General features: G+C 37.9%; 1 protein-coding gene and 1 pseudogene across 2 annotated transcripts; one reads left to right on the plus strand and one right to left on the minus strand.

The window, feature by feature from the left end:
- Window positions 1–1817: 1817 nt before the first annotated feature.
- LOC131788499 (uncharacterized) lies at window positions 1818–6943 on the plus strand (annotated as a pseudogene).
- A 275-nt stretch (window positions 6944–7218) lies between these two features.
- Window positions 7219–14551, minus strand: LOC131788522 (uncharacterized). Of its 2 annotated transcripts, XM_066165653.1 has the most exons (7): window positions 14254–14551; window positions 11490–11603; window positions 10732–10831; window positions 9577–10042; window positions 8341–8447; window positions 8094–8118; window positions 7219–7815 (listed from the first exon to the last, which is right to left on the minus strand). In XM_066165653.1, exons 4-7 carry the CDS (start codon window positions 9763–9765, stop codon window positions 7801–7803), a joined length of 336 nt encoding a protein of 111 aa, XP_066021750.1. In that variant the 5' UTR covers window positions 9766–10042; window positions 10732–10831; window positions 11490–11603; window positions 14254–14551; the 3' UTR covers window positions 7219–7800. The 2 variants fall into 2 exon arrangements, 1 of the variants encoding a protein (XP_066021750.1); XR_010717236.1 differs by lacking the exon at window positions 8094–8118 and having other exon boundaries at window positions 7654–7815; window positions 14254–14550.
- Between the last annotated feature and the right edge of the window lie 905 nt (window positions 14552–15456).

Here is a 15456-nt window from a genome sequence, read left to right on the forward strand (position 1 = left end):
CCAAGTAAACTAGGGCGACCCTGTTGCTGTTGCTGTTATCTGCTGTAGTCGTTTCATGAAAAATATTTTTATCACCTAAAAAGGTGATCACTTCTTGGATAGACAGTCTGTTCTCAAGTTGTGTAACCAGCAATAGATACTGAAGCTACTTGGAGTGCAAGCAGGCTATGTGAATGGAGAGCGTCAAATTTTGCATTCGCTGTTAGTTCAAGTCCCATTTTAGAGTTAAAAAAGAGTAAAAAAGTCAGCATACTTTATAGAGCCGAAAGCATAAAGATTTGTTGTGATTTAAGTTGCAAAAAATAATCAATACACAAATAGCCTGATTTTCATTTGTTCACTTTTTGATCCCCTTTTGGTAACCGGTGTAGTATTGCAAACTCTTTGCTTTAAACTTCGCATTAATATCGCCTCTATCAGTATACTTCCAACGCACTCATCACATGTAAGTAATTTGAATACTGACATGGCGTCTCGTCTCTATGTATTTCTCAACATTACACTTCGTCAAGAGGCTGTAAACTTAGACATGGTTTGATGCTACTCTGATCTAAAGAATTAATGATTGTAACCGAGAGGTTACAATTCATAGCCGTACCCAATGTTTTAATTTAAGATTTCATGTATGTTACTTTTCGGTTACATCCAGTAAATCTTTAATTAGCATCAAACCATGTCTGATTGTCCACCTGGTGGCCTTGTGAACATCAATATATCTTAGGTTGTGAACTGTTTATATTCCATTGATCCCGTTAAGATTTTATTTCTCCACGGTTGAAGATTTTACAAATCCCACTGAAGTAAGTCTTAACCAGCTGCAATGTCTATAATCTTTGAACTTTTACAATCGTTTCAAACCATTTCGCATAATTGTGATCATAGTTGGTTCGAAGATGTAACTATTCACTGTTTGGCTCTGCATTGCCGAGACTTCATAAGCTTGTTTACATTTCTGTCAAAACAATAACATCACGTTAATCAAAGAACCCAATCGTCCTCACGTACTTTGAATCCTGAAAAGTTTTATCAATAGATTTCTTTTCCTAAATCTCTCGCTATAGAAATATGGACCATTTTGAAAAAAATAATCGTGAAACAAAAAATGAGTACATGAAGTTTGCAAACATATATTCAGCGCAGTAAGCGCCAGGCCACCAAACAAGTATAAAACCTCAGTAGGAAGTTCAACTACTGTAACTTGAATTGCGAGAAAATAAGGGTATCTTTCTTCTTATTTTCTTTTGTCTGAATACATTGAGTGACGCTTGAATACATTGAGTGACGCATTTCAGGTAAGATTTTAGTTTGAGCTGCATTGAAACCGGTGCGTGCGTAACCTAATACCACAGATTATTTTGCAACTATTCACCACCACGAGGCGGCTCGGTAACTATCCACCACTAACCACCAACACTAAGGTAAATAGCTGTTTTAATAAATACTAAAACAGTGAGATAATACAACACAGAAAGATGATTTTAACCACTCATTTATTCTTGCAATGATTGCAATATTTTCGGGCGCAAATCCCACGCGAGTTGGCAGGAGGTGAAAAGCAAAGATTAATAAGGGTTTGAGTTGCCAATCAGAGTGCGTCTTCAACGCTCTCTACTGTTTTAGTATATGCTAATTAATGTTATTGTAAGAGTAAGACTTTGTAAGACATATCAACCGATAAAGTAGTAGTTCTTTTTTCTTTAAAAATTTTTTATGTCGAAAATCGTTCAGTATTCAAGACCGTGTTTATTCAGGGAAAGACCATTGGAAACGTTCTTTGGGAAGGGGGTCTAGCGAAATACAGAAAAACCCTCATTAAAATGCATGGTAATAGCCAAAACAAAATAAGAATCGACAATATCGCTTGAAGAAGATTCGCAATATGCAGTCCAAACGTCGCTGGAGATTCAGATCGTTTTCACAATTAATTTTTCAGCTCTCATCACCTGTCAACAATAATGATTTTATTTTAAAAATCCAGGTTGTAAGCAGAGCTCTTAGTCTCCTCGAGAGTGACGGAAAGTGATACAGTTGATGTCAAAATCATGTCTACTGCATTTGCTGCTCTATGGAAGATATTGTTCGTTTTACACATCTATGCGCAAGGTTAGATTTAATCTAGAAGAAAAAATTGTGCGAACATGCGGTGAATTCTCATCCTCATTTTTGTCGTTGAATATTCCTTTAGCTATGGTTTACAGCGTCTCTTAAGTACCTCGGACGAAGAAAAAAGAAAAAACTTACACTCAGCAACACAAAAGCGACGTTACCCTTTGCAATTATTAGTGTGATTAGCAATAAAGTGTTCGTTATAGATACGCGAGTTTATATGAACTGGAATGAAACAGGTAGTGCATCAGTACCCTAGAACGAGGGTTTTCAAATTTTCTCTTTTTGACAGCAAGTTTCAGAATTCTTCCTGCTTGAATGCGCGAAGAACTGCAAAAAAACTGCAGTATTTCTGTGAAAATTGTCATCAAATGAAAATGAAGCCTTGTTTTCGTAAAATCTTAGCTGTTTTTAACCTCTCCTTACTGAATTTCTTTAATTAACGACTTTTATAGCTGCTCTTAGCTGGATACACCCTTCCTTTTAAAGTGGTATTGATCCGGTTGAATTTCTAGCCTTCCATATAGTTAGTGATACCGAAGTAGAAGCCTTATGCTCAACCCTCAAATAAAAGTCAAATTTCTTGCCTGTGGCAATCAAGAATTACGAAGTGGTCTTCGGCACCTAAAAATTTGTGAAGTATCAAGTCTTGCACGAACACTCTGCAGTTAATTCTCATGTCAGGTTGAAAGGCTTTTAAAGTAAGACTTTTTTAAAACTGAAAATTAAAGGGAAGTCGTTAGTTTGCACATAAATCGTTTAAGACTTCCACAGTAAACATCTTGACTTGTTAAAAACGCGTGTTGACAGCCCCTCGGTCCAAGCTCAGTTAATTAACGTTTTCTTTGACAACGCCTGTTTATATTTTCAAGTAAAAAAATTCCTTGTTTCAGAGCAAGGACCTTTCTTCGCTACATATTTACACCTGGTTAACACAGAATCTGCTGAATATAGGGAAACTGGATAATAAAGGAAAGCAGGCTAGAGTAACGATTTGCCCTAACGCGCATATCGTCCGAACGCAGCTGAAGCCCTGTGGCATATACAGCTGCCTTAGATTGCTTCATGTTGGTTTTTTGTTAGACCACTTTATAATCAACTTGTGTTCCCTTTCGTTTAGCATTTTTCATGTTTTTTTATTATCAGAAACGTGCAGAATTTTGGAGTTTGTTCAACCCGAGGAAGACATTTACCTCGAAAATCACGTCATTAAGTCCTTGATGGTTGATAACAAAGATCAGTGTGAATTGAGGTGTTACGCAGAGAACTTCTGTTCATCCTTCAATCTTGGAATTTCAGAGACCAGGGGCAAATTAAAATGTGAACTCAGTGATTCTGATCACTTTCAACATCCTGGACATCTCATTTGTAAGGAAGGCTTCTCCTATCATCCAACCATGGTAGGTATACTGCAAAGAAAAGGAAGGGCGAAAATAAGTTTCCGCACCCCCATCCCTCTCCTTACTCTTGACCGTCGCCCACCCCTTTGGTACAAATTTCTCTCTTTCCCCCTCTCCCTCCCCCCTCCCCTCCCCACCATCTGCTACCATTAGAATAAAAGATGGCGGCCATAATTTACTCTCGCAGGCTAGCGTGAACCTTCAGTACGACCTGGATAACTATTGATAAGAGGAAAACGTGTTTTTGTATGGATCATTTCAAAACTACATTTACCTGAATAAGATGACATGATAAAGTTTTAGCGTCAACTGTTATCGACTGGTAGGAGTTGAAGAAAACGTCATCCAGCCAACTTAAAACTTTAACGAAAATTTCAAATTTCTGAGAAAATTGTAGTGCACGTAATTCCTTCGTAATATGGTTATTTATTTCAATGAAATATCACTTGGAAATCTTTTTTATCTTTTTCGTTTTCAACAGAAGTTTTGTGGCACATCTCCTTGTCCCCCATCTGCTTCTTGTGTACCGACTATTCACGGAAAACTCCGTTGTGTTTGTCCTGCTAATTGGACTAGAACTGAAAGCTGCGAAAGAGGTTATCGCTATACACCCTTTGTTATACACCTGTTTTGACATAAAGCGTTGCTCGTAATGATCTACGATATGAGAGAAAGCCTTCACCTTTCCACGCGCACTCAATTTTTTTTGTATGTTAGGGAACAATTATTTAACTGTTAGCGTTGTGCAATTTGACAAACAAAAGTGGTATGTTTTAGCAGTATAGTCGCATAGATTGTAGAAATAGTTAGTGAAGCAGTCTGGTCCTCGCCATTTACCATTAGCGCGGTGCCTTTTTTCATACTAAAATAACGTCGAGAGAATGGTTTGATAGTAGTCTTCCTGAAAGCATTATTGACTAGTGTTTAATCGTTAGTTAACGTAGGGTCTCATTATTTTGTTGAAGATACGGACGAGTGTTCCTCTGGATCGCATGACTGCTCAGCGTTCGCGTACTGCAACAACACTTTGGGCTCATTTACCTGCACTTGTAAAGCTGGATTTTCAGGAGATGGCAAAAATTGCAAAAGTAAGAAACCGGTATTTTGTTTTATTTTTATTTAATTCTTTTTCTTAGCGTTGTTAACTTCAAGAAGTTATGTTATCGCTTTATACTTCTTATACAGATCCTCTACGTTTCTAGATAATGCTCAAAAATGGACTCGATGTCACCCAGTTTCACAGTGGAGTACTACTCAGAAACAAAATGACACTTTACTGACATAAAAGGTTTTTTAAAAGAACTGTAGAGACTGTGTTCAGAGCCAAAGATAAATGACAATAAATCTACCAAAATTTAGCTGTTTGTTACTCTGGAGAGTGTCACGGTATGATTTCTGGTAACGAGTACAAAGTGTTCATTAAGTGCTAAGCTCGGGTTCGTTATTACTTCAGCCCGTTTCAAACCCGTACGGGTACCACTTAACTCGTCCTATTTATGTTTATAGTTGTGTAAGCGAGGAAGTATGAGTCTGGATGATTGATAGTGTCGATTCTATCTACATACAGATATCATTGAATGTAACACCGGAAGTGCCAAATGTCACGTGAACGCCACTTGCAGCGACACTATTGGAGGCTACATATGTAAATGCAAGGACTATATGATCGGAGATGGATTCTTATGCGTGGGTGGGTGTTTTGATGAACTCGTTTTATATTAAGAGTTTATATCCACCGTGAGTTCCACTATAGTAGGACCCTGCAATACCACCAGTAAGGCTTATTACGGATTTCTTTCACGGCCTTTTTGAAGCATGAAAGCTATTAAGAACAGTCTTCTCTAAAAAAGGTTCATGAGCTTAAAATTATACAGTTATCCCACTTGTGCTCAACTATAGTTGGTGATTTGTAGTATCCGCATATGTTGTTTACATCAAGCAGTTTGTGGATCTTCGGACGACATCACGGGAATTATTTCAAATCGTCCAATTACTTGTCTTCTATAATTCTTGTCGTTCAAGTTAGTTGCTTTAAATTTAGTTCGCACTCCTATAAACATCTTTAAAACTTAAGCAAAAAATGTTTGATGTTTGATAAATCGTGATCAAACCACACCAGTATTCATTTTTAAATTCAAGGATTCAAAGGATTTCGTTTTCATTGGGTACTCAATGGGTCTGATCCAAATATAAGGTAAGATGAGAGAACGCTTTCTTCTTCCAGGAAGAAATTGTCGGAACACTATTATTGTGAAAATTTCACACTCCTGCTTATAATTATGGATAAACTCTAGTCTCAATGAGTTATTGTTTTGAGTACAGGGCATGAAAGTCATAATACAACGGCTTTGACAAATGAAAGTTTTAACTTTTAATAATTCTAAAATGCATTGCAGCCAACAAAAATTTACGGTTATTTTGCCGCGTTTGCTATGGCTATTTCCCCAATTTTTTCACATGAATTTCAAATATCTTCTTAGAGTTTCTCGCAAAATAAATAGTGGAGAGGATCATTAAGCTGCCTTTCTTGAAATACTGTTAAATACTTTCAGTTAATGGTGACATTTCATTTAGCTACTTGTAAAGAGAATTCCATATGGTATGGTAGGCATTATAACGAATGTATTTCCATTATTTTCATGAATTGAAAAGTTTGTACAATGGTGCTTCCTATCAAAATATTGATGGAAGGAATGTACTGTACTTGAATGGATCCCGGCATTCTTACGCAGAAACCCCAGCACTCCCGATCCGAACTATCAGCTTTAGTATCATGTGTTGGATAAAGGTTTTGAGCCTTCCAAGTGATCATTCAGTTCATATCTATTCTGACTGGTCAGAACCACATCAGTTCAGAATCTTTATTTATGGTTGGCGTCGAATTTGTGCTCATCTTCGAAAACCTCATCATCTACGTGGACTTACTATGGTTTATTTCTGTCACTGGTAGGTGCATAAGATACATCTTCTCTTTTCCTACGTGCAATTAATAAATAGGAAGAGACACGTAGAGCACTCAAGTGTGTATCCCAGAGTGATTTACCTTCCTAAGAGGTATATTGAGAAGCGGAGATTTGCGCAAAGCCTCATTCCCTTTTGTGTTCTGTTCTCTCATAATCAAAGGAAGGTCATCCCTAATAGATGGATGCACGTGGCGTTCACTTGGAGCCGAGAGAGAAAAGAGGGAATTCTGTACGTAGATGGAATTAGAAGGGGTGGAAGTAGAGTTTCTAATGGTCCTTTAGACCTGATCGAAAATAATCATACAGTTTTCGACATTGGGTTGAAACGAGACAGAATGCATTTTCCGACTTTTGATGGGTACATGAGAGATCTTCTTGTAGTTGATAAAGCGCTATCAGGAGATGAAGTGAAATACATGAAAGACATACTTTAAGGAAGAGCACGTGGTGTGACGACCTTTAAGGAGGGCTACAAAGGAGACTGGGGCAGAGTGGTACAGTCGAACGTTCTGGTCGGTGAGATGTTTGGGCATTACAGATCGTTCGAAATGAAATCTTTAGAAGCTCTGATGCTCTCTCGTTACGAAATGACTGCGAGAAAAATTAGTTAGCTGATAGGAGACTGTGATAAATCACTCGTTGAAATTCTTGTGAGAAGGACTACAGTGTCTCTGATGAATGAGCACGGGGTTTAATACTGCGTCAAAGAAACGCTAATCAACACTAAGTTATAAATTTTCGGTCCTCCTTTCGAATACTAGGCATAACTGATTCATAGCAAGAGATTATAAACTATCTACGAGATGCATAAATCAATTTAAACCGTGCCTCATTGCAATTATGACCTGCTTAACATTGATGTTTTAAATATCTCTCAAAAATTTCTTCACCTTTCTTCACTTATCATAAAAGAAATAGGCCACAATGCGAGCCGAAATATGAGGCAGATCGATGTCAGTATGTAAAAGTTAGAAATCATTGTTTTGGCAATGAGATCGAACCAGTCGTCTTTTTTTTTTCCATCTCCACCTTTCCTCTTTAGAAAACTCAGAAACAAAACCTTGTGCTAACCCACCGTGCAAAACCTTGTAAGTATATTTACTGAACTTTACTTGTGGCTTATTACATTAATTGTGGTGACATTATTTTTATTGTTGTTGTTATTAATATAATTGTAATTTTAATATCATTATCAATAATTACATTTAAATGCTAACTGCGGCCTTCAAGTCAAGCTTTTATGTCGGGTCTCCTCAGTGATTAAATTCACTTCAGCAGCAGTTATGGCTTCTTTGCATATATCTGAACTTTCTGTGTCAGCCGTCAGACGTTCATTTCACTAGGACCTAAAGTGAAGGGGAGAAAAATGATGGAGCCATTTTTAAAGAGCGTCGAACGAAAGTAATCCCAGAATACATTGTTTTTTTACCTCGCTCTATAATTGGCCTAAAAAAAACTGGCCCCACCCGCAGAGCCTCAGTTACAATAGCCTTTAATGAACAATGGAAGGAAATGGTGTCGCTTAGGGGAGTGAAGGATAACGAAACTTGGGAGAAAATATCGCCTAAGACAATTGCGTAAATGATATCACTGAAAGAACCAATGGCACAGTTCACAGACTTACTCTTCCATTCGACGCTCTGCAACAACTGAGTGCAAAAATAAAATGATTAGATATGTAAAGAGAGATCTTCGTACAAAGAAACACAAGACACAGTTGTGCTAAAAAGTGTCGATTCAGGTATGTGAATTTCTTATATGTGATTAATAGAGTTAACTACTTAGAGTTAGGTCACGATCTCCGCCAACGTGAATCCAAAATTCACTCAAGCAATTATACTCAGGAAAGACTGTAAATGAACCAGACTTACTACTCAGCTATCGAAACCCGGCTGACGATGAGAAGTGATGATGAACCATGTTTGCGCTGACTCGCCTCTCCTCGCTTGGTTTCACGGAGTCGCTCCTTTCCACCAAACTGCAATCAAGCAAAGAAACAACGTTTGTTACAACCCTGCATGTTTATTAGTACCATAACCAGCTGGGATTATGGATATCAATGTTTTCTTCTTTATTGACATGTCGTAGTTTCAAAGCTAAAACTGAGCATATTTTGCGAACGAACAACTCATAGAATTAGAGAGATTGTAAGTTTTGAGTTCGGTGAAGAAATAGAGAAAGATCCGCGCTCGGATGCTCTAACACTGAGCCTCACAGACTACGGTGAGCGCGGAATCCGAAGGTCTGAGGTTCGATTCCTCATGGGGACTCAGAAGTGTTTCTTTTTCCGACGCTCGTGACAAGAAGAAAAACATCTTTCTCTATTTCTTTACCGAGCTCAAAACTTACCACATCTCTTATTCCAATAACAAACATGACGCCATCGACGTTGCTAATCCTAGCAGTATGCAGGACGCGTGTCATATGAACTTTGTGATAGACTTCGCTAACCGTAGAATCTCTTTGGCTCGTTGGTAGAGTATCGGAGCGCGGAATCCGAAGGTCTGAAGTTCGCTTCCTCTTGAGGACTCAGAAATTTTCTTTTTCCCACGCTCGTGACAAGAGGAAAAACATTTTTCTCGAAAAACTCCTATTTTCACAACAATTTAGTCGAAGTCGGACAGAGAAGGGACACGATTATTTTCTTTTGTGTTGTGCTTATTTTTAAACTGGCACTTACAGTGGGGGCAATTTCCGTCTAGCCCACTTCTCTGCCAAGAGAGCTTTTGTTTCACTAACATAAGATCGGCTAGATACGTAGACAATACAGGCACTGAAAACCAATGTCAATATGAGTTTCTCATTTTCCTGTCACGATGCCAACTTACAACGGGTCTCCTTTGATATTGATTCCTTACGACCTTTCCTTCCGATTCACACAAAATGGGATCATATGCAGGCTTCCCGTTTTTCGTCTCTCAGATGAAAATATCATGGAACTGAAGGAAATATGTCACTAACGCAACCCGCCTACATGGTATCTTTTAACTTCGAAAGCAGGCCGTAGGCTTTCTAACATAAGATCAGCTGAATACAAAGAAAATACAGGTAATGAAAACCAATGTAAATAAGAGTTTCTTCATTTTCCTGTCTCAATGGCAACTCACGATTTCCGGGTATCCTCTGATACTGTTCGTTAAGCTCTTCCCTTCAACTCTATACAAAATTAGATCACATGCGGCCTTCCTGTTTTCCTTTCCTATCACATGAAAATACCATCGAAGGCAACATGTTACTACAGCAACCGCAACTTCTGAAAACCAGAGTGAATATGAGTTTTGTAACTCTCCCGTCATTGTGTAAACTAACGGCTTCCGGATCTGCACAATCCTGCACTTTTATTCGTATCACAAAGAGCCAGGAAATTCAAGTTCAGAACTGATGTTCTAGGAAATGTGAATTTTACCACGCATCTTTAGGGGAATGAGTTTTAACTAACCAACAAGCTGCAGAGAGACAGTTAAGCTCCAACATTTATTTGTCTGCAGTAATTTAGTTTAATTTAACAGCATTTGAGGCCTCTTTGCATAATCTCTATCTTTTATTGCCAGTCTTTGGACGTTTATCTTTGACCTAAAATGAAAACATGGATAAAATAAGGAAGAAATTAATATCATATTTTGAACTGAATATGTGAAGATGACAATTACAGCCGGTGATATTTTGTAGACCAGCTTACATATGTCAAGAAATGCACGCAGTAACGAAAATGGCAGATTGGACGAAATTTCGTCAAAGCGAGCCAATGTTCATTGATTTTTTAGACTTGGCGAAGTTTAGACAAATTCGTCAAAGGGAAATCAGGTTAGTAGATTTTACTATTTTGACGAATTTTCACCACCCTCGTTTCTGCATGTTTTCTGGACATGTCGGTCAGCCGCAGTAGCTTTTGTCCCAACCAGCCCAGTTCATGTCTCGTGTAGATTTGTAAGTACAAACATATTGGAGTATTACACTTAGCTTATTCTCTTTGAGAAGCTTTTGTGTTCTTACCAATTGATAGAAATCAGTCGTTTATCATACATACATAGTAGAACTCTTCCAGTGTCGGGATTTGTCCCATAATTTTAAGCCGGTTTATTACAAGTCCTATAGTCTGGTTTGTGAATTCTTGAGAAGGCTATTGATGAGAGAGCCTCCTACATAGTGACTTTTTAAAAGGAAGTCATTTCTCCCAGACACAAGAGCGTGACTGTTTGGAAATATTTAATTTTACATTTTAAGATATTTCGTGCGCAGAATTATTGAAGAGAAAGACTTACTGTTTACGCTAGTAGACTCGACTTTAAGGATTACTGATTTCCAAGATGACCATAGTCCGCCCCTCGCTTCGCATTGGCTGCGTCAATCACGTCTTCCTTGCTACAATCGTGTATGAAAAAGAAGAAATTACTGACCACTCTTCATCGATTTTGATCGAAAATTCGTACAAGAGAAATCATTTTATTCATTAAAGCACAGAAAGGGAACGACTCATGAGAAATCCTCAACCGAACTGTTGGCGACTAATCCCACCTCCGTTTCCCCTGAAGACCCTGTGATCCCGCTAAAATCCTCCTCACACTCCCTCCCTCTGAAGATAAGTATTGACTAGCCCCCCTCCCCTGGAAGAAATATTGACTGGTCTCCTATAGACACAAAAAGGAGTGATGTTTCTGCATGGTGCATAGCTTCGTCTTAGTTAAGTTTAAGCTCCTGCTTCCTTACTCTCACTCATTATTTCTTCGAATCTCGCTTCACTGAAAAGTGAGAACAACAATCTCACAGGACAATTTATCATGTCAACTCTCAACTCTGGGTTACTGGTGTGTTAGCAAGTTCATGGGCGTCTTAACATTCTTTGTTAAGTAATCTCCATCTTTGACATTCTTCAAATTATTTTAGACGTTAGCAGCCCTCGGAATCCTCGGAACGTCTTCGTAGGTTGTAAGCCGAAGATGTTACGTAATCAGTTGTGGATAAAGCCTCGTTTTGCTTAGAAAAGCAGTTGTGTGATATCTATCTCGTCAACTACACTTACTCCATAAGCCAGCCACTATGGTAACCTTTATCCTGACAGTGAGGTGGTGTACAGTTTTGACTCCTTTTTTCCCCTCTTCGCTTAGTGTTAGCGGTGTCGTCCATTTTACTCATCCTACAGTCGTGCAAAGAAGTGAACTTGTTAGTGACCTTTGTTTTGAATTGTATTGTAATGAACTAGGATTGTTGAGTCGTCTTTTTAATTTTTGGTTGGTTAAGAAAATGGGACGTCTGTGCTTCTACGTCTGAGCACGTGCAAAACGTTGTAATGATTAGATGGCGTACTTTCAGGCTGTCCAAACCAAGTTGTCTCACACAAGTTACAAACACCCACACAAGCCAGGAAGTCACGATGTTTCACAAGCGATGGAGCCTTTTTGGTAAAGCTCAAAATAGAATATTACATAAACAGCATACCTGTATTTGAATAAGCTTTGAGTTCGAAAAGTCTCGACCTTTGCTTTTCCTTACATTTTTTTCCTTTTACAGATTTCAATGAACTTTTCCATTTGCATTTCTTATTCTGCGAGACAGCGCTAGTTTCTCATTTTTCCTTTAAAATTTTGCGCGGGAAATTGGCACGTGGCCGGCCAGTATTGCCCTACATCTGACTGCTACGTTGCCGTTGACTGCCACGGACGCCATATGACTTGGGGTTGAGACGAAGTCTATGCAAATCAAATTTTGGTGGTGCAGTATTTCAATGCAATATGTTCGACCGTTTTCCACATGTAAGGAAAATGGTAAAGAGGCATATCTTTTATTTCTCGAATTAGAGCTGGATCTGAATGAATTTCAGTACTTCCATGGCGGAAATCGCACAAATAACGTTGGCCGATTTTTACATCGTAAGGTATCATTTACAAAGCTGAAGGCTTAAAGTCCCTACAGAAAATATCAAGCCAAGCTTCCTGCTTAACCTTGGTAACGTCAAGATAATGAAACAGAATATCAACAGAAGTGAGTGACACAAGCATGCATCGGATGAAAATTGCCAAATAATTCGAAGGTATACTGCGAAATTGTGTTTCATTTCATACCATTTAATAAGTTCTTTGACCATAAATGTTATCAACGAATTTTGCCTAGCACTCTCGATGTCAGATAATGTATCTTAGTAATTAAGTTTAATTTTTCCTCCTTCTCTGAGAAAAAAATTGGAAGGAAAAAAAGGCTAATTTTGCATATATTTGACTTTTTACCTTACCTTTATAAAATGGTGGCCAAAGTTTATCTTTTCCCTAATATAATTTATTCATTTAGAAACTCCGTCATCCATAGAATTAGTAACATATTTGAGTCCTAAAAAGTGGACAGTTTGGATAGCTTCTAAATGTAGTTGAGCTTGGCAGTCTTCTCTGTTGATTTTGTTGATAATGCATTTTGTGGAGTGAGATTTTTCTCCTTGATGGAAAACATCAAGCAATTTTTGAAGCACGAATCTTAAACTAATATATTGGGGCTACCATCCGAACAATATTCGCTCGAAATTGTGTGAAATGACTGGTGAGACACCTGAAAGCCAGACGCTATTTGTTTTACTCCTTGAGAGAGAAAGGATCGGTCATAATGCGGAATGCGTTAATCAATCACTGTTACCATGGCTACAGCCCATCTTTGAATGAAATCGTGCCAAATGGATCTAGACTTCAAAACCTAGCAACTTCCATTACCATTATTATTGATATCCAATGATCGAGGGAGAATAAGCTGTGAAAAAAATTTAACTGCTAAGACTCCATAAGTTTTTTTTAAACTGGTAAAATTTATTTTTTAAAACTTCGTTCACTTCAATCACTCTGACGAAGGGCTAACTAGACTTTGGATCAAAACCTAGCAACTTCCATTACCATTATTATTGATATCCAATGATCGAGGGAGAATAAGCTGTGAAAAAAATTTAACTACTAAGACTCCATAAGTTTTTTTTAAACTGGTAAAATTTATTTTTTAAAACTTCGTTCACTTCAATCGCTCTGACGAAGGGCTAACGCTCGAAACGTCAGCTTTTTTACCCTTTACGGTGGCTAATTTACGTTTTCAACCCAGTTGTTAACACTAAATTACCTGCTATACTCTCCCACCGACGCAGCAACACAGTTTCTTTAGAAACTTACCCCTTTATTCTTTTCAAATTTTGTTTTGTTTAAAAGCTTGTAACTGAATGTGAAGATTTTCCTCTATCGAAGAGCGTACCGAGCCAAAAAAAAATAGGAAAAAACACTTCAGAAATGTTTAGGCGATTTTAGCTGACCACGCAGCATGGGATATAAACCGTGCGAGATATGACTAATAATCAGGGCTGTCTTAAATTTGCCCCAAGCAGTTTTTTTTCTTACATGAAAAAAGCGAAAGCATATATTAGTTGGTATTGAGTGTGATTTTATTTAATTTCCCATGATATTTCTTAAAGAGATACATTTCCATTCCGAGGCAATCTTGTTGGTGGGAGCTCTCCACCACTGCTTTTACGAACTTGTAAACGGAGATCTTTCCAGGGGGACTTTTGTTCATTTTAACCTTTTTGTTGGGAATAATTACCGTTTACCAACGCCTAACGCAGTTTGATTTGTCAAAATGCAACGTACGTGGAGAATTCGTATACACTAGGATGACGAACGGATTAAATCTCCAAGCGGACACCGAACAGTTTTAATAACAGGTTTACAATGTCCTACAATTAGTTTTAGGATTAATTCAATCAAGGTCTAACAAAGAAACGTTAACCAAAGAGCAAATGTGATGCTTTCGAAATTATTACTTACCTTGCAAATAATTTCTGTCTCACTCTCTCTGCTGAGCGTGCGTTGTCTTCAGCCAAAAAAGAACGACAGTACCCATAGGCGATACATGCAATGAAAACCAAAGTCAGTACGAGTTTTCTCATTTTCCTGTCACAGTATAGTGCGAACTCACGGGGTACAGAAATCTTCTGAAATCAGTGATCCTTATCGACGGTCCCTCTAAATTTATACACAACGTGAGCATATACGGCCGTCCTTTTTTAACAGTTCGATTAGATGAAAATACCATCGAAGGCAAAATGTTACTACGCTACGTCAAGTAATGGCTTTTTCACTTATCGAGAAAGCCGCAGGCCTTCCGAATGCAGACTGTGAGAGTATTATTATGAAACAATTGGAATATATTAGAAAGGGTGAGAAGTCGTCTCAAACTCAGATTGGATGATTTATTAAATTAAAATTTCTTACATCGACGGCATAAAGCTTAAGTTTTACTCTTTTGAGTTCGTTATGACGTTACTAAATGTGGGTTTTTCCTCTTACAGTTTCACAAAGAAGATGCTTTCAGAGACATGCTGAGGTAAAAATTTTGTATGGAAAATTTTCGCTCCACTACTCAATGGAAATGCGAAAACTAGATTTTGTACAACAGAACCCAGACCTGAATGAAAAAAATCTAAACTCAAAATAAATGGTATGCGCATGAGAAATCTCCTTAGATCTCTGAGTGAAGCTGAGATTTCATCCTCAAGAAGGAGATCTAGAGAAAAAAAAAAAAGAAAACAACTTGACGCCACTTTGGCGTTGAAAATTGTGACCTTTCCGTGAATTGTATACTGTGAGAGGGGAAGAAACCTTTAGTGAACACATTTTTCTTGTCATGCTCAATCGATAGAAAAAATCCCAACGGTGAAATCCTTCGAAGAGCTTTTCGGCATTTCCATTTAAATGAGTAACAATTTAAAAAGTCTTAGTATTTTTTCCAATTAAAACAAACATCCTGAGCCTTAGGATTGGACAGGTGGTAATAAATTACTCCGGAACTGATAAGTCTCCTTTCATTTCCCATTACTTGGTAAATAACGTTTAATAAAACAAAAAAAGCTTGCACCAAGCTCCAAACCAAACAGTTCTTTTCTGGGACAATATGAGAGAAATTGTTTAATTTAGTAGAGAAGAACAAGCTAGACACCGAAATCTGGTTCAAACTTGAAGCCCTGTTGA

Source organism: Pocillopora verrucosa, chromosome 4, assembly GCF_036669915.1.
Source record: "Pocillopora verrucosa isolate sample1 chromosome 4, ASM3666991v2, whole genome shotgun sequence".
Classification (NCBI taxonomy): Eukaryota; Metazoa; Cnidaria; class Anthozoa; order Scleractinia; family Pocilloporidae; genus Pocillopora; species Pocillopora verrucosa.

Coding starts and splice junctions, on each gene's coding strand:
- LOC131788522 (XM_066165653.1), bottom strand. CDS start 9,765: ATGACGGGAGAGTTACAAAACTCATATTCACTCTGGTTTTCAGAAGTT. Junction 8,448..9,576: donor TCAGAGGATACCCGGAAATC/GTGAGTTGCCAT, acceptor GCTTGATTGCAG/TTTGGTGGAAAGGAGCGACT. Junction 8,119..8,340: donor CGGGTTTCGATAGCTGAGTA/GTAAGTCTGGTT, acceptor TTTTGCACTCAG/TTGTTGCAGAGCGTCGAATG.